The sequence below is a fragment of the Balaenoptera ricei genome, chromosome 1, assembly GCF_028023285.1.
Source record: "Balaenoptera ricei isolate mBalRic1 chromosome 1, mBalRic1.hap2, whole genome shotgun sequence".
NCBI lineage: Eukaryota > Metazoa > Chordata > Mammalia > Artiodactyla > Balaenopteridae > Balaenoptera > Balaenoptera ricei.
Genome location: NC_082639.1, coordinates 60,832,164 through 60,852,691, shown reverse-complemented (window position 1 = coordinate 60,852,691; position 20,528 = coordinate 60,832,164). Strand labels below are relative to the sequence as shown.

Here is a 20,528-nt window from a genome sequence, read left to right as displayed (position 1 = left end):
GACTGCCAGGGAATTCCCTCTTGGTGCTATTTTAAAATCGAATGAATCCTACGTATATACAAGTAAAAAGCACAGATTACTATAATATTGAACTAAAATGTATATCAGTTTGGCCTCAGACCTCGCCAATGTTAGAACATACTTGATACACCATCTGCCAACTGTAGAATTCTTTCTAGCCAAGTATTCATTTGTGAAAGCAATAGTAACATTCTAGAAAATAGACCAGCCATCATGATATCATTCCTGAAAAATATTATTCAAAGAAGTATCTCAGATTGGAAGGGTTAAATGACTAACCCAAGAAAGGAGACGTGTGTCTGAAAAGGACTGATAATGAATTTTAAACCAGTTAAATATACCATAGATAAGTCTAATAATTAAAGCAAATATGATTATAATCCTGAGCGCAAATTTCCAAACCCCCCCCCAAAAAACATTTTTGCTTCAAATTTTGAGAGACATGTAATCTATAATGGGTAAGGAAATGGTTTATAACCACTGATTAAATTACTGAAACAAAAATAGAGCTAGAGGAGACATAAAAGTACTGAACTCTTTACAGTTGCATCAAAAAGAATAAAATACCTAGGAATAAACATACTTAAAGAGGTTAAAGACCTGTACTAGGAAAACTATAAGACACTGATGAAAGAAATTGAAGACGACACAAACAGATGGAAAGATATACCATGTTCATGGATTGGAAGAATTAATATTGCTGAAATGGCTATACCACCCAAAGCAGTCTACAGACTCAGTGCAATCCCTATCAAAATACCAAGGGCATTTTTCACAGAGCTAGAATGAATAATTCTAAAATTTGTATGGAAACACAGAAGACCCCGATTAGCAAAGGCAATCTTGAGAAAGAAGAACAGAGCTGGAGGGATCATGCTCTCTGACTTCAAACTGTACTACAAAGCTACAGTAACCAAAACAGTATGGTACTGGCACAAAAACAGACACATAGATCAGAGGAAGAGAATAGAGGGCCCAGAAATAAACCCACGAACATATGGTCAATTAATCTATGACTTTGTCATAGGAGGCAAGAATGTACAATGGAGAAAAGACAGTCTCTTTAATAAGTGATGCTGGGAAAACTGGACAGCTACATGCCAAAGAATGAAATTAGAACATTCTCTAACACCATATACAAAAATAAACTCAAAATGGATTAAAGACATAAATGTAAGACCAGAAATCATAAAGCGTCTGAGAAGAAAACATAGGCAAAACACTCCTTGACATAAATAGTAGCAAAATTTTTTTGGGTCTGTCTCCTAAAGCAAAGGAAAAAAAAGCAAAAATAAACAGGACCTAATTAAACCTGAAAGCATTTGCATAGCAAAGGAAACCATTGACAAAATGAAACAGCAACCTATGGAATGGGAGAAAATATTTGCAAATGATCTGACCAACAAGGGGTTAATATCCAAAATATATAAACAACTCATGTATCTCAACATCAAAAAAAATAACCCAACTGAAAAATGAGACAAGATCTGAATAGACAGTTTTCCAAAGAAGACATACAGATCGTTAACAGGCACATGAAAAGATATTCAACATTGTTTAATTATCAGATAAATGCAAATTAAAATCACAATGAGATATCACCTCACACCTGTCAGAATGGCTATCATCAAAAGGAACACAAATAATAAAACAACTATACTCCAATAAAAATTAATTAGAAAAACCACAAATAACAAATGTTGATGAGGATATGGAGAAAAGGGAACCCTAGTACACAGTTGGTAGGAATGCAAATTGGTGCAGCCACCATGGAAAACAGTATGGAGGTTTCTCAAAAAACTAAAAATAGAACTACCATATGACCCAGCAATTCCGCTCTTGGGTATTTATCTGAAAAAAGCTGAAAACACTAATTCAAAAAGATACATGCACCCCAATGTTCATAGCAACATTCTTTACAATTGCCAAGATATGGAAGCGACCTAAGTGTCCATCAATAGATGAATGGATAAAGAAGATGTGGTTTATATACAATGGAGTATTACTCAGCCATAAAAAATGGAATTTTGCCATTTGTAACAACATTGATGAACTTGGAGGGTATTATGCTAAGTGAAATAAGTCAGACAGAGAAAGACAAATACTATATGATATTACTTATATGTGGAATATAAAAAGTAAAATAGACTAGTGAATATAACAAAAAAGAAACAGTCACAGATATACAGAAGATTCGCAGATGTAGATATGGTGAGAGGGAAAGGGGGACAAGAAGAGGGTAGTGGATTAAGAGGTACAGACTACCATATATAAAATAAATAGGCTATAAGGATAATAATACAGGGAATATAGCCAATACTTTTTAATAACTATAAATGGAATATAACCTTTAAAATTGTGAATCATTGTGTTATACACCAACTATACCTCAGTAAAAAAGAAAAAGTACAGACCTCTTCATTTGTTGTAATGGGAATCAAAAGTATAGTTTACTTTTTTACTTTGAGTGTTAGATAAGTATGAGTTTAAAAATGTGTTCTAAAAAGTGTTAGTTTGCTATAAATAGAATTTAAAATCTATCTATAATCTGTTATTGCGGAAGATGAATTTTAAAAGTCCAAATTAAAAAAAAAAAGTAGAAAAGCAAAGCCACAAGACTTAAAAAACAGAAGTCTCCAAAAGTATGATTGTGTCAAATAAAGCTTTATATTCCCATATTGTGTTAGTAATGATTCTTGGATTTACAAGTGATAGAAACTCATTGCAAACTAGCTTAAGCCCCAAAGTATTTATTGATTCATATAACTGAAAATGATAGGGTAGGAGACAATAGTGACATGATTGTATCCAGATTTCCTGCAGTATTATCAGGACTTTTGTTGGCGGCGGGGCGGGTGTCGTACAATATGTTAGATCTGGTGTTATGTAGAACTTAATTCTTCCCTCTTGCAGTTGGGCTTTCTTCTATGTCAGAGTTCTTCAACCTCTGCACTTGACATTTTTGCTGGATGATTCTGCATGGTGGGAAACTATCCTGTGCACTATAGGTATTTAGTAGCATCCCTGGCCTCTACCCTCTAGATGCCATTAGCACCCCCCACTCCCCAGTTTTGACAACCAAAAATGTGCCAGACATTGCCACATATCCTCTGGGGGATAAAATTGTCCCTGATTGAGACCCGCTAATCTATATGGTAGAGAATATGCAGTCTCATACTCAGAACCTTAAAGTACTAAGGTTCCAATGGCAAGAGACAGTTTTCCTCACTGGCTCAAGTACAAAAAAAAATTGCAGAAAAGAACCTTGACCCAGGTGGGAATTGTGCCCTTCCTTGAAATAATTTTCTAATTAAGTATCAGACTAGTTGGGTTTGTGTCATGTGTCTTCCCTGGTTCATGTACTTAAGGTATGGCATTTGTTACTAAGAGAAAGGAGTAGTGAAGAAATTCCAAAAGTAACAATGATGACATCTACTAACTAAAAGGGAAGAAAAGGACTTTCACACATACTTGAAGGAGAATAGTGACAAATGGAAATTTTATTGTTGAGTCAATGGTAAAGAAAAGAAAGCTATGAATCCTCAAGATTTAATTGCTGATAAAATTGAATTTGAGGTAAAAATGATTTAAAAGTGCTAAGAGAGTAATTATATTTTGATAGAAGTTATGATCATTAGCTCATAAAAGTATTGCATCTTTATGCACTAATCAAAAAAGTATAAAAATATAGAAAGCAAAGTATTAACGAAGATGGAGAAAAGTTGACACATAAAATCAAAGTAGAATTTCTGCCTCTAGTAATGATGAACTAGATAATGAGGACAACTCTTCTTTAGAAGGCCATAAGAATAAAATATTCTACTTTAAGGGCATTGGAGATCTAATGAGGTAGGAAGGAATACTGGGCCAAGATCTGGCAGAAGATGGAAATCCAAAGATGCAAACCTAACATTTGAGGTTATTTTTCCCCAGCAGCTTTTGTGAATCCAGAAGAAGCAGTTAAGAGGCTGAGCGGTACTTTTGACAGCCTTGGTGAGCTAAGAGGACAAAAGATGGAGGTCAGGGCCTACCAGGTGTGGGGTATCTCTTAAACATGCTGCTTTTTGGGATGGAAACTTGAAGAGCTGCAGCTTAGGAATAAGGGTGAACTGCAGGTAAATTAGCTCTGATATAGGTTGAAGCATAGCTTTGAGTCATTTGTGAGGGCCAGAAAAAAAATGTCAATCCCTGGATTAATCTAGTACCCCCAGCCATATGTCAGAAGCAAATAAAAGTCTCTGTAGAATTTGTTTCTTAGACTTCTAGATTTTTGCAGAAGGAGTTAATTAAATATGTTCAGTATACAATTAAAGATGACCAGCATTATAGGGAAACTAGACAACATGAATGAGAACCAGAGAGAAGCAATAAGAGAAACAGAGCCATCAGAGCTTCATTTATTGTAATTATTACTAGACAGAGACTTTATTTTTTATTTATTTACTTATTTAATAGAAGTATAGTTGATTTACAATGTTGTGTTAGTTTCTGGTGTACGGCAAAGTGATTCAGTTATACATATATATATTCCTTTTCAGATTTTTTTCCATTGTAGTTTATTACAAGATACTGAGTATAGCTCTCTATGCTATACAGTAGGCCCTTGTTGTTTATCTATTTTATATATAGTAGTTTGTATGGACAGAGACTTTAAATAACAATGTTTATTATGTTCTTGGGGGATGAGAGACAAGGTTGAATATTTTAGTGGAGAACTGGAAACTATGAAAATTGAAGTAACATATTTGGAAAAGAATTCAATAGAAATTCTCAAATGAAAATATATAATAACTGAATTAAAAACTAAATAAATGAGCTTAATAACAGTTTAGATCCTGAAGAAGACAGAACTCGTGATCTTGGAAATATGTCAGGAGAAAATATCTACAATGAAAAAGGGAAAGAAATGTTTTAAAAATTAAAAACGGAAAAAAAAAAAAAAAATTAAAAACGGTAAGAGCAGTTCTATGTTAATTGAACCCCGGGAGAGAAGAGAGAGAATATGGGGCTAAAGCAATATTTGAGGAGACAGTTGCTGAGAATTTTCCAAAATTGATGAAAGACGTCAATTCAGAGATTTAACAAGTCCAACCCAAGTAGAATAAAAAAAGGATTCCACATTGGAGTGGAATGGCTGAAAAAAAAATCTTAAATGCAGCCAGAGAAGTCACATTACTTTAAAAGGATCAGTAGAAATTCCTACAGCTGACTTCTCAACGAAAAAGAAAACCATAAGACTACATAGAATACTGAAGAAAATAACAGCCAATCAAGAATTATATACCCTGTACAATATCCTTTGAAGTTGAATAAACATTTACAATCAAAAACCTAAGCGAATTCACTTATCAGACCACCACTAAAAGAAATACTGAAGGATGTGTTTCAGATAGAAGAAAAATGATTCTAATGGAAGGCTAAAGAGGTAGGAAGGAATGAAGAGCAATAAAAATGGTAAGAAATCTTAAATGAATATTGATTCTATAAGGTACAAATAAAGACTCATGGGATTAGATAACAGCATATAAATCTGGATGGAGGGAATGAAGTTAGTGTTCTAAGGTCAATGACTTGCTCTCAAGAAGGGAATGTGCCATTTAACATTAGACTTTGATAAATCAAGGATGCATATTGTAAACTCTAGAGCTGTGCTGTCTAATAGAAAGGCAATGCAAGACACATTTATAACTAAGTTTTTTAATAGCCACATAAAATAGAAGTAGGTGAAATTAATTTTAATACTACATTTTATTTAACCCAAAATATCCAAAACATTATTTTAACATGATGATCAATATAAAACATTATTGAGATATTTTACATTCTTGTTTTTCATACTAAGTCTTCAAAATCCCACTTATGGCACATCTCAGTTCAGACTAGCCACATTTCAAATGCTTGGAACCACATGTAGCTACCATATGGGACAGTGCATCTCTAGGATAACTACTAAAAGAATAGTAAAATAAAAAAATATATACCTTCCATCCACAGATAAAAACCAAATGGAATAATGAAAATAATCAATTTAGAAGAAGGTAAGAAAGATGAGAAAAAGGAACATGGAACCAGCAGGACAAATAGAAAGCACAAAGCTGGATGGTAGATTTAAACTCCAATAATATCAGTAAGTATAACATATGAGACTGGATTAAATGCTTTGGTTAAAAGACAAATATTGTCTTACTGTATGAAAAAACACCCAACTACATACAGTTGGAAACACATCTGAAATATAACAATATGTAAAAATTGAAAGTGAAAGGAGTGAAAAATATGTTCCATGTAAATATCAATCAAAAAATTTGGAATAATTATATTAACATCATAGTAGGTTTTAAAGCAGAAAACATCTGAGATAAAGAGAGGTGCTTCAAGATGAAAATCATTCGTTGAAGTAGGAAAGTATAAGGATTTGATTTGTACTTAGTAACATAGCTGAAAATATATCAAGCAAAGTTGCTAGAAGTACAAGAAGACATAGAAACCCCCAATTACAGTGGGATATTTTTAACATTCCCCTTTCTTTAACAAGCTGACAAAAAACCAGTAAGGATATAAAAGATATGAACAACACAAACTGGATCTAGTAGGTTTATATGAAACGCTGTACCCAAAACCCTTAGGATACATGTTCTTTTCAAGGTTACAGAAAACATTTACAAAAATTGACCAAATTTGACCATAAAGCAACTCTCAGCATGTTTCAGATTGAGATTATACTGAGTCTGTTCTCTGATCACAGTGCAAGTAAACTAGAAATTATTAATAAAAAAGGTAAATATACTAGGAAATGGTAAAAAAATCAAGCATTTAAGAATCCATTTCAAGAAATTAGAAAAAGAACAACTTAACTTGCTTAATTTCCCAAGTTGAGTCTATTTTACCCAAATAACATAGAAGAAAAGAAGTTATAAAAGAGCAAGAATTATTGAATTAAAACAGACATTAGGTAGCAACATGCCAAAACTTTGTTCTTTAAAAAAGTGCATAAAATTAATAAACCTCAGACTGATCAAAGAAAAAGAAAACACAAGTAACAAATGTGAATGAAAAGTGGGGCATCTGCATAAATTTTAATGTCATTACAAAATCATAGAAGGATACTGTGAACAAAATGTATGACAATAGGTGACAATTTATATGACATGGACAGAATCCCTGAAAAATTTAATTTGTCAAAATGCACACAAAAAGGAATTAGAAAACATAAGTACTCTTGTTATTATTAAAGACAATGAATCCATAATAAAAATGTTCACTCAAAGGAAACTCCAGGGCTAGATGGTTTTACAAGTGTATTCCTGTAAACATTTAGGAAAAATAACACCAAAAGTTTTACAATTACATTACTTAATTATGGAAACATTTGAGTTTGCAACCGTTGCCTAAGGTAATGCCTGTTGCGTTTTAGTGATCAGGTTTCTGTAACTTGATATTTTTAAGGTTTGTTTCTATAGTCAGAACTTTTTCTTATGCCTTCATTCACGAATGCTCATTGACTTTTGAATGTTAGATGTGTATTGGAAGCATTTCATATACATAAATGAACAAAATATGTATCTAGTTATCCTGAGGTTAATGTCTAATGAAGGAGACAGATGTTTACACAAAAAATTAAAAGTACAGTTTAGTGTGAAAAGTGCTGCAATAAAAAGATAGGTATAGAGGGCTTTGGGAGCAGTGCAGAGGGACATCTGATTGTCTAGAGAAGACTTCAGTGAATAGGTGATGTTTGAGCTAAGCCCTAAAAGGTGAGTATTAACTTGCCAGGCAGATGGGGAAGGAATATTTAGGAAGGATTAATAAAATGTGTGTAAAATATCGAGAAACTGGCTTATTGGAGAATTTATTGTATGCAGTTCAGGTGAAATACAGGGTGAGGAAGAAAATAGGAGAAGAACGGAAGGTAAGGACATATCTCAAGAACCTTTTATGCCATGTTAAAGATAAAATATGGACCACTTCCAGCCTTTTAAGTGGAACTGTAACATGGTCAAGTTTTTGTTTTAAAATTATTATTCCAATATAGAGAGGAGATTGAAATGGGGCAAAACTTGAGGCAGGGAGACTTGAAGGTTGTTGCAGTAGATATTCAGGTAAGGTGATGAGAGCTTAAACTAGAAAAGAGGTGGGAATTAAGAGTGATAGTCCAAAGTAAAGGCTTTGGTTTTGGCATAGTGTTAAGCTTTTGTTTCTGGCACCAATCTGTCAACAAGTTTGTTTACTTTTTATGACTGCTTTTTGGTTTTGATAAATTGTCATAGAATATGAATGCAGACTTATGAAAATAGTTCAATATTTAGAAAAGGTGGAAGACGATCTTATTCTAGACCAATCAAATTGGAAATTGATACTTACACATGTGGATTTCTTTTCTTTTTTTCTGGAGCTGATCAGAAACAAAATAAATATTTAGAATAACTAGGTACTGTTTTTAGTAAAACACAAAATGTGTATCTTCTACAGACCCACCTAGGATTTAGCATTTTGAGACAGAAGAAATTGTTTACCTTTGCAATATACTTTTTTTTAAATTGAAGTATAATTGGCATACAACATTTTATTACTTTCAAGTGTATAACAATGTTTTCATGTTTGTATATAGTGAAATGATTACCACAAGAAGTCTGGTTAATATTCATCACCGTACGTAGTTCAAAATATTTTTTTTCTTGTGATGAGAACTTCTAAGATCTACTCTTAGCAACTTTCTAACATGCAGTATAATAATAGTCATGCTGTATATTACATCCCTATGACATTTTTTTGACTGAAAGTTTGTACCTTTTGATTCTCTTCACCCATTTCGCCTACCCTCCCATTCTCCACCTTTGGCAACAACCAGTTCATTCTCAGTATATATATATATATATATATTCATATATTTAAAAGATTCCACATATAAATGAGATAATACAATATTTGTCTTTATCTGACTTATTTCACTTAGCATAATGCCCTCAAGGTCCATCTCTATTGTTACAGATGGCAAGATTTCATTCTTTTTTTTAATGGCTGAATAATACTCCACTGTGTGTGTGTGTGTATGTGTGTGTGTACACATACACACTGATTTTCTTTATCCATTCATCTCTTGATGGACACTTGGGTTGTTTCCATATCTTGGCTGTTGTAAATAATGCTGCAATGAACATGGGGGTGCATATATTTTTTCCAGTTAGTGTTTTCATTTTCTTTTATTAATTAAAACTTGAGGACTGGGATTGGGTCTTACTGATATTTATGAGCAAGAATGAGTATATATATAGTAAGGTACTTAAATTGTGTGCTGAATGAACAAAGATTGATATAATAGAGAAATTAGCAGCAAAGGAATCTGAAATCTGTTTGGAGAAGAAATCCCAAAAGCAAAATGGATATCTTTTACGGGAGGTGGGGGGAAGAGGAGTAAGATACCTTGTGTTTAGAAAGCATGGCATCCTCTGACCCTGACTTTGCCACATAAGCAGGATCATTTTGTGGTCACATTATTTTTGCTTAAAATCTGTCAGTGAAATTTCTGAAGGAGCTGAAACCACTTTAAAATAATTTTTCTGATGTTTCTACACTAATTTAATTTATTTTTGCTTTTGTTTTAGGAAACACTCCTTTACATCTTGCTGTGATGTTAGGAAATAAAGGTTAGTAAATATTTTCTTTTTTTGTTTAACTTCACTCATGTATAGTCAGTTTAAAAATTTTAAGATGAGTTTTATGTTTTGAGTTTTAAAAAATTCACCTGATTATTTGATGTGCTAATTGAGTTTAGGATTCAGTATATTAAAAAACACAAATACTTTCTCTTTTTTCGTAGCACTTTTTTCAAAGAGTTAGTGGAAGTCTTGTGCTAATCTTTATGCCTTTTGAAGCTTTTTTTTTCATGCTTGGTTATTTTATCAAGGAAGTATAATTTCAGGAGACTCTTGTTTCCAAATATTAAGTTTTATTAATTATTGTAATACTTTTAATATTCAAAGAGTTTTATAAGATTCTTTAATATGGACTATTTTATATATCTAAACTCATAAGTCTAGATTTTTTATGGTAGATGATAATAAAAAGTTAGTACTTATTTATTCTCCAAAAAAACAAAAGGAAAGCAACAAGTCATAGACAGGTGATTTAAAAGATCTACTTTTTAAGGCTATTCCTAGATGCAATAAGTCTTTAGTTATCTGGATTCCCAGTAACCCTGGAAACTGAGGATTCCAGATAGCTTATTGGCAACCTTTTGAGTGCTAGATTTTTAAATTTTGGATGTGTTTGATAAAAATCTTTGGAAAACGTATACTCTAATTTTTAAACAGGCTAATTTTTGTTAACACTTTTCTGATGATCTAGCTATATCATTATGAACATCTATTATTGTTATATAGTGTAATGTGGCTGTTGCTGTAAACATTTGATCTGAATGTATGATGATCTGAAGGATGTTACTAGAACTTGCTTTGTTGAAAAACAAAATTCTTTTGTTGGTTTGGTTTTAAGTTCTTGTGCTTAGGTGAAGCATATGATTTGTAGGAAATTTAATACTACATAAATTGGGGGCTCAAATCTTTATTTCTTTATTTAGTTATGCTATTCTTTTCTCCTTACAAGGAAGAGACTCAGTCAAGTAACTTTTAAGTAAAGAGAGATTCGTTAAGGTGCTACATAATATAGAAATTCAAGCTATGGGGACTAGCTATGTCTCAGGAAGAGTAGTAACCAAGACAGTCTGGGAGATCAGCCATCCTTTCTCCCTTCCTCCCTCCCTCTGTCCTTCCTCCCTTCCTTCCTCTCTCTCTCCCTCCCTTCCTTCTTCTTCTCTCCCTCCCTATTTCCCTCCTCCCCCCGCCCCCGCCACCGCAACCTTCCTCCTTCCTTCCCTTCGGATATGTATATCTATCCATCTATCTGTCTATCCAACTATCAATTATCTATCAGCTGTCTGTCTCTTACGGTGCATCTGCTGTTCTTTCTTTATATATATATATATATATATATATATATATATATATATATATAAAAATAAAATATTCTCCCTTTTCTTGATTGATTTTTCTGTTTAGTGAAATTGACCATGACCCAAAATAACTGTTCTAGGTTCCTAAACCTTCAAGGCTTTCTGATTTCAGTGTTCTCCACCAAGTAGTTCAGTTTCTTAGGTTCCTGAATTTCTGAAAAAAAGTTTGATTGGTCTAGTTCATGTCGAGCCAAGTCACAGTGATGAGTGACTGGCAATCTCATGAATTGACTTTGGGATATATAGTTACTCATGTGAAATTAGCTTTAGCTTGGCTGGCTTTGGGTGAGAGTTGGGAGTAGAAGAGGAAATCAAGAATACAGAGGAAGAATGTTTATCAGGAATATTGGCAGGGCAGATGATAGTCATCTTTAGTATAGCTACCTTGGTGAAAAGATATCAGATATAGTTAGCTAAATTTGACCAGTTAAAACTTATGCTTTCTTTCAAAGAACATTCGATCAGAACTTCAGAAAATAACTGGAATGTATTTATTTACAATATGCTAGATGCTTTTTTTAGTGCTTTATGTATGTTTACTCATTTAACACAACAACCATGTGAGGAAGATACTATTATTATCCGTATATTACAGATGAAAAAAGTTAGCTCTGAGAAGTTAAGCAACTTTCCCAGGGTAAAGTAGCAGTTTTGACTTGAACTTGGAGTATCTTGTTCCAGAGCCTGGATTCCTAATTATTATGGTGAATTGCCTTGCTCTCTTTTCACTGTGAACCATTCAAAAAGGAAATGGTCTAAATCAAAGTTAGCTAACATGCATCGTGCTTCCCTCCTGTTTTCGTGGAAAATATAGTCAATTTGATGCCAAGTCTGATTGCTATTCTAAATTTAGCACTTTAATAGTAAATATGGATTTACCAGGATTCGAATATGAAATTAAACATATCTATCATCCTAGGTCTAAGTGTTCTAATTTTCAGTGCAGGTATTGTTAGGTTTCATCATAGGATTGTATCAGCCTATCCAAAATGTGTTTCATAGAATTAGTTTCATTGGATATTGATAAGTTTTTAGAGGAAAATAGTGTTTCCAGGTCAAATTGATTTGGAAAATAGTGAGTTACTAAGTTTTAAGCAGTTTTCTCTATTGTGGACCTTCTTAGAACTTTTGATATGCTAATATTCATTGTGACCTTCTGAATTGGAGCCTTCTGTTGGATATAGAGTCATTGTTCCCCATAGTTATTTGGTATTTTCTCTTTTTCACAAGTATCTTGAGAAACTAGAATTCTGTGGAACATATTTTGGGAAACACTTGGTTAGATGATTCAGGATCTGCAAATAATGTCAGTATTTGCTCTTCCTGAGTCTTTTTCATGTAGAGTAGGTACAGCCATTAATATACTGATCAATTTATAATTTTCCATTTACATTTTCCAGTTGAATACTCTTTTTTGCTTTTTTCTTTTTGACCTTTTAATATTTTTGATATTTGGTTGCATAGGAGTGAGATTGAAACATGTAGTGGAAGATAAAACATCTACTTTATACTTAATTCTGTAAAGCAATTTTACATTATACCATTGTTCAATCTGTGCCACTTTTATCTTCTCCTTTAGAGATATACTATGCCTCTAGTGACTTCACTGTTGAAGGGCACTTTCTGTTTGTATACTTGTTTGTAAATACAGTAAAAATTCCCAGGGCATTCAAATATTTTTTGATTGAATTAAAGAGAGATACCCTATGACTTGTACACCTTTATTTACTTCTCTTACTCATCTTAACCTACTGAATAACCTTATTTTTCACCATTGAAGTCTGATTTTATCTGAATTTCTGAGTCTATTGACCATGTTCGCCATGTTGGCTGGCAAGTTTTTCAACTATGGATTTGAATTGAAATGGAGAAAAACATTATACTTAAAAGATTTCAGGAATCTTTAGGAGGTGAACTAGAAAACTAACCTTTAATTCTTATCCTTTTGGTTAGACATCAGAAGAAATTCTTCAAACCAGTTGCTGCAACTTTTAATTTATTCTCAGTCTTTTTTGGAACTGCAGTTTTCCATTTTTGTTCTGAAATAAGTCTAGAATTAGTATGATTTTTCACTTTCATAAGGGTCTCTCTGACTATTCTGTTTTGTTCCCAGCTGTCCTATTTATCCCATTCACTCTCTTTATATTTTGTCACCTGTATAGCTCTGGTATATTTATATGTGATTTCTGTTTATCATAATTTCATTTTGTTTAGACTCCTCAAGTCATAACTTCTTTGTGGCGCATTTGTACATTTTTAAGCCTTACTGCCTGGTTGTTAACTACCTTTTTTTCTTATTATTCATTGTTACAGTTGCTGAGAGAAGGCATTTGATTGTTCCAGTTTTTTTTTTTTTTTTTTAATGTATGAGACTAGGTCAGAGATCATGGTATATCTTTGATTTTCTGGCTTTTCGTTAGTTGCTCACTTCTACGTCAGTTGAGTTGTGATGTGAGTGAAAGGCCTGTGGCAACGTCTGTGGCATATGAGAAACCAGTTGACATCTTTAACGTATATATAAATCATACCAGTTCTATACCTTAGTTTACACAATTGGTATATTGCTTTAGATACTGTTGTGAATCTTCCTTTTTAATATTTTTAAATTAATATTTTTTCTTTAATGATTTTTAGGTTATTAATACATGCTTGATGAAACAATTGAAATAATACAGTATAAAGATGTATATAAAAAGCATCATCTCTCCTACTTTTTTTCTGATGTAATTAACATTAACAGCCTAGTGGGCATTCTTGCACACCTTCCTCCTTGTAATATAGGGGCTTAGTTTGTTTTTACTGAAGTTGAATCACTGCATATAGTACTTTGCCATGTTTTTCCTTTCACTCAAAAGTTTATCATGAAATACAAAGTCTGTAGATATCTATCCATGTTCATGTTCCCCAACTTCTTTATTTATGCACACAAACACATACTTACATAAACCCCCCTGGTAGGTTTCTTTAGGATAGTGTCCATTTTATTTATTTATGTATTTATTTATTTAATTGTTTGATTTTTTTCTTTGGGGGGGGAGTATAATTGCCTTACAGTGTTGTGTTAGTTTCTGCTGTACAACAAAGTGAATCAGCTGTACGTATACATATATCCCCATATCTCCTTCCTCTTGAGCCTCCCTCCCACCCTGCACCCCCCCAACCCCCCAACCCCCACCGTCCCACCCCTCTAGGTCATCACAGAGCACTGAGCTGAGCTCCCTGTGCTGTACAGCAGCTTCCTACTAGCTATCTATTGTACACGTGGTAGTGTATATATGCCAATGCTACTCTCTCAATTTGTCCCACCCTCCCCTTCCCCCTCTGTGTCCACAAGTCTGTTCTCTACTTCTGCGTCTCTTTTCCTGTTCTGCAGATAGGTTCATCAGTACCATTTTTCTAGATTCCATATATATGCGCTACTATACGATATTTGTTTTTCTCTTCCTGACTTACTTCACTCTATGACAGACTCTAGGTTTATCCACATCACTACAAATGACCCAATTTCGTTCCTTTTTATGACTGAGTAATATTCCATTATATATATATGTGCCACATCTTTATCCATTCATCTGTCGATGGACATTTAGGTTGCTGCCACGTCCTGGGTATTGTAAATAGTGCTGCAGTGAACATTGGGGTGCATGTGTCTTTTTGAATTATTGTTTTCTCAGGGTATACACCCAGTAGTGGGTTTGCTGGGTCATATGGTAGTTCTATTTTTAGTTTTTTAAGGAACCTCCATACTGTTCTCCATAGTGGCTGTATCAATTTACATTCCCACCAACAGTGCAAAAGGGTTCGCTTTTCTCCACACCCTCTCCAACATTTATGGTTTGTAGATTTTTTGATGATGGCCATTCTGACCGGTGTGAGGTGATACCTCATTGTGGTTTTGATTTGTATTTCTCTAATAATTACTGATGTTAAGCATCTTTTCATGTGTTTGTTGGCCATCTGTATGTCTTCTTTGGAGAAATGTCTATTTAGGTCTTCTAGAGGGTCCATTTTATTTATTTATATATTAAAAACAATTCTTTTTAGCTGGTCTCTCTATCATCTTCTCTCCTTATTAACCCCCTTCTCCCATTAAACATGGTAAACCATGTTAACAGCTTGCTAGGTATTCTTCCATACTCTTCCCCATGCTTATTATTATGTACAAATATGTGTGTATGTATCTAAACACACATTCAAATGTGTAGTTTTTTATTTATTCCTTTATAAAAAAATGTGATCATAATATACTTCTCCATTGAGCAGATATATGATTTAGCAGTACAATGTAGACATTTCTTTCAGTCTATTGGGATGACTTAAATTCATTCTTGTTTTTAATATTTGTCTTTTTTATTCATTTTTTTCTTTCAATGCCTTATTATGAATAATTTCAGATATACAGAGAAACTGAAAGATTATCACTCTGAGCATTCAAATACTCTCTACCTAGCTTCAATAATTGTTCACATTTTATCATATTTGTTGTATTTTTCTCTTTATCTTAGTGTTTTATATATGTATATATATATATATATATTTTTTTTTTTTTACTATTTTTGCTGTACCATTTGAAAACTAGATGTAAGCATCATGACATTTTACCACCAAATACTTCAGCATGCATCTCTAAGAATAAGGACATTGTCTGTTGTGACCACAATATCATTATCACACCTAAGAAAAATAATAATATTGTAATAATATCTGATATCCAATCCATATTTAAATTTCTCCAGTTGTTCGAAAAATGTCTTCTATAGGTGTTTTATATTGAATCAAGATCTGATTGGGATTCACTCATTACATTTGGTTGTTTGTTTCAGATAATCTAGAAAAGTTTGCCCACCTTTTTTCCCCCTTCCTTTGTACCTGACTTTTTGAAGTGTCTTCCCCAGTTAATTTGTAGAATGTCTCCCATCTCAGTTTTGCCCGATTATTTTCTCATAATGTTATTTAACTTGTTCCTTATACTCTGTTTTTTCTATGAATCAAAAATTAGGTATCGATGCTTGATTAGATTCAGGTTAAACATTTCTGGAAAGAATACTGCAGAGGTATATGAACTTTATATTGTATCACATTAGGAAACATAATTTTAAGTTATCCCACTATTACTGCCACAAAGTTTTGATCACTTGATTGAGATGATGATCTTCAGATATCTCTACTGTAAGGGAACACTTTTCATTTTATTAAGTAATCTTGGGATGATACTTTAAGTAAATATCCTATTTCCCAGCACATAGCCTTTTACCTAGGGCCTTTAGCATTCATTGAGGTCCTTTGCCTATATCAGTTATTACATTGTCGTTATTGCTGATTTTCTAGTTTTATCATTTCTTCTACATTTATTAGCAGCCATTCTTCTATAAAGGAGAACTCATTGTCCTCTCATTTTTTGATGTCATTATGGGCCTATCAATTATTTTTTGTTTAATGTGTTGTAACTAGTCATTTTTCTTTTTGATGCTCAGTTTCTCAAATTTGGCCAGTGGCTGACCATTCAGGTGGCTCCTTTGTCCTTTTGACTCTATTCTTTAAAAATGCCTGCATGTTATTAGTCCAGGGATATAGAAGCATCATACTTTAGTCAGTCATTCCCCCATGATGGATATTCATATTTGCATTATAAATAATCCTAAAATAAACATTCATGTACATATATGCTTATATATTACTAGCAGACTTTCTTAAACACCTTTGTGAAATTTCTATATTTATTTTACTTTATTCTAATGTAATTTCCTGCTAATGTAGATATTCCTTCTATTACTAGGAATAGTGCTAAAACAGTGCCATTCTTCCTCCACCTCAGCTCACTTGCATTACATTACAACTGTCATAACACCTTTATTTCCTTCAGAGCACTTATCATTATCTTTTTTTATTTATTAGTTTACTTAATTATATTTTAATATGGGAGCTCTCTGATAGCAAGATCTTATCTTTCTTCTCACTACTTATATCCAGGACCTAGTACTTAGAATTGGCATATAATAGGCACTTGGTAAATATTTGCTAAAAGACTGATTGAATGAATGAATCATTCATTTAGGGAATTTAGGTTGGATAGCCATCCTAAATTTCCCATGAGCCTTGGTTTCAAATGTTTTTTTGCCTGTTAATATGCTTCTTATTTTGAATTAAAAACAAATTTCCTCAATGTATACAAGTGTCTATACCTTAGACTTTCTTTTTTCTTTTGTAGAAAACTTTTGTTCATGTCGTCATATATTATGTTCTTATTTTAAGACTCGGTTCAGATTACCAAGTATCCTCAGTGTTAAATGTTGTAAATGCCCCAGCCACTGGAGTTGGGAACAGTAAATACTATATAAACAAAACAATTGAAACCACACAATCCATTGATGAAGTACTATGTACATTAATTTTCCCATGAATAACTGGAAACGTTGAGAGCAATGATTTATACCCACCACCCCTGAACTTATCAGCCAAGATCCAAGAGGCCAGAGATCCCTCGGTGCATCCTAAAATATCCAGTGTTGGGAATTCCCTGGCAATTCAGTGGTTAGGACTCCATGCTTCCACTGCAGGGGGCGTGGGTTCGATCCCTGGTCCCTGGTCCGGGAACTAAGATCCCGCATGCCGCAGGACACGGCCCCCCACTCCCCCAAAAAAAGAAGAGAAAAAAGAAAAATCCAGTGCCTTGGGAACTGTGTCCTGAGCATAGATTTTTCTTATATGTAATTATTCTGTCACTTGTGGCACAGTCTTCAGTGTTCCCCTTAAGTTTCAGTGGGTGACTGTGCCTGGGCTGGATGGTGAGTCAAGTATACCTTAGACTTTGTTTGATTACTAGAAGGACTGTCTAGATTTGTCCTTGTAGTCATAAACAAGTTTTTGTCCCTTTTGGGTGTTTTTCTGAAATAAACAAATTGTAAAATTTGAAAAATAAGGGTTTGTGGAAACATTAGTGATTCTTTTTGAAAATACTTTTTTTTCCCCTGAAATAAATAATGAGCTTTCCATTTGACCTTGCAGATTTATAAATCCTCTTTGGGGCCTTATTAGATAGTAGAAATTTTTAGGTAAATTACTCATGAGTTTCTTGGGTTGTCTTTTATAGTATGGAAACATTCTCAAAATACCTTGGGAACAATTATTAGGGAATATAATAGTTTCTTTGCAGAGAGATCCAATTTATTTTTAGGTAATAGAATAGATACTTCTTGAATCTAAGGATCTGAAATAACCTGGTTTAGATACAGAGGAATTTTAAAAATTATTTAATTCTCTATAGTATAGTACTTATATCATAGATCTATTATATTAACTGATTTCTTGAATTTTTACATGATTTTTTAATTTAGAGTTGCATGACGTTTGATGTTATCACCATTTTATGTTTCAGAATGTGCCCATTTACTTTTGGCTCACAATGCTCCAGTAAAGGTGAAAAATGCTCAGGGATGGAGCCCGCTGGCGGAAGCCATCAGTTATGGAGATAGACAGATGAGTAAGCAATATAAATTACTATTGTTGATATGTATTCTAAAAATATGATGTGATGCATTTGAGATATTTGTCATTCATCGTAACTTTCCATACTATGAGAAGTTTGCAGTTACTTACAAACTTATATATGAATTATTCATGACTTTTATATATATATAATTACCATATATATTATATATATAAGTGTACCTAAGTAAAAATATATATAGACATACATTATATTCGTTTCAGTAGTACAACATATTGATTATTTGTATGTATTGTGAAATGATCACCACAATAAATCTAGTTAACATCTATCACCATACATAGTTACAGTACTTCTATTTTTCTTGTGATGAGAACTTTTAAGATATACTCTTTTACAACTTTCAAATATGCAGTACAGTATTGTTAACTATAGTCAACATGCTGTACGTTGCATCCGCATGACTTATTTCTTTTATAACTAGAAGTTGGTACCTTTTGACTCCCTTTATCTGTCTGTTCCCTGCACCCCATCCCTGACTGTTGGTGGCTCCAGTTCTTATCTATACTGAGACCTAGCTGTCTTTTGTCTCTCCAGGACTTACTCATAGCTTATACAGATTTTCATTGTGGTATATTTATGTTAGGGTAGTTTTAGGAATTCTATCAGCCTCTTGTCTTATTTTTGCAGCACATCAAAAGTTAGTTTGGAGGGAAAGAAACAGCAGTCTGTGTTGGTTTGCAGTCTTATCAGGAACTGGCAGTCTTCTTCATTTGGGTCTCAACTTTATATTTCTTTTCCCAACTCGTTAAGTAGATTAACTTCTCTTATATGTTTTCAAAGTGGTCCATTATTTTCCTTTGCAGCACACAGCACACTTCTAAATAACTGTTCAATGTCTTTTCCCTACACTGTATCCTGATGATATAATCTTTATGAGAACTCAAGTCATGAATATGTTTTCTTATTCATCCTTTCATTTCTGGCTCCTAGAACAAAGAAAATTAAAACTGCAAAGAAAATTTGAGATTAATCAAGAATTAACATTTTTCTGAGAAGTATTATATTAGGATTTTTATTTACTATAACTCTCCTGAGATGTTCAAAACTTTAAAATATTTTTTTCTTTTAAGAAAGTAATAACATTTGTTGTAGAAAATTAGGAAATTATTGAAGAAAAAAAGGAAATAATTTCACCCAGAGAGTTATTATATTTTCTTCTAGTTTCTTTTTCTAGTCATGTTACTTTCCTATTTAAAACCCTTTAAAAATTCTTATTCTTAAAATGAAGACGAAAATCTCTAACTTGGTTTATAAGATCTAGTATGATAATGTCACTTTTTAATCTCCATCCTTATCTTGTTCTTTCCACATGGTTTCTGTATGTCAGCTCTGCTGGCTTTTCAGTTTCTCATATTCACATATCCTTCCCCTTCTGCCCCAGCTCCTTATAATTCTTCAGATCTCAGTTCAAGTACAAGGCAGCTTTCTCTGCCCGTATACTATGCCAGAATGCTACCTGCCACTTTCATTAGGCAGTAAGCTTCATTTAGAGTAGGGATTGTCTATTTGTCTCTTAAGTACATATCAGGTGCATTGGAAACGTAGTAGGAATGTGCGATTAGCTTTGACATTGAGGAACTCATCTTAGTTGGGGGAGAGAAACTAATGAATATTCTGCAGCATTCTGAAGTATTCACAAAGTACTAGAGGAAAAAAGATGAGGGAGGAAGTAATTTCAGTTTTGGCAAGGTGTTTGGTTTATTTAAGCTGAGTCTCAAAGGATTTTAGGAGTTAATAAGGTGGGTAAGGACGTTCTAGCCTATGACAGCAGAATATATATAAAGCATGGAAATGTAAAGAACAAGGCACGTTTTAGGGAACAATGTATATTTCAGTGTGGCTCCCTAAATGAGGCTACATGGCAACCACGGGTGAAGGGGTGAAGGGTAGTTTTGAGAGATGAAGTTTGATGGTAAAGGAGCCACACTGACTGAGATCTGCTTTATGTGCTTTTCAAGGTTTTAATCTCAATCTCCAGTCACTGTAAAA

General features: G+C 33.2%; 1 protein-coding gene across 1 annotated transcript in view; it reads left to right on the top strand.

The window, feature by feature from the left end:
- Nucleotides 1-20,528, top strand: part of ANKRD13C (ankyrin repeat domain 13C) — an 81,925-nt gene that overhangs the window by 15,088 nt on the left and 46,309 nt on the right. Inside the window, exons 2-3 of the mRNA XM_059924378.1 lie at nt 9,624-9,665; nt 18,405-18,509. Of these exons, the coding sequence (XP_059780361.1) occupies nt 9,624-9,665; nt 18,405-18,509 (147 nt within the window). The remainder of the gene's footprint in view (nt 1-9,623; nt 9,666-18,404; nt 18,510-20,528) is intronic.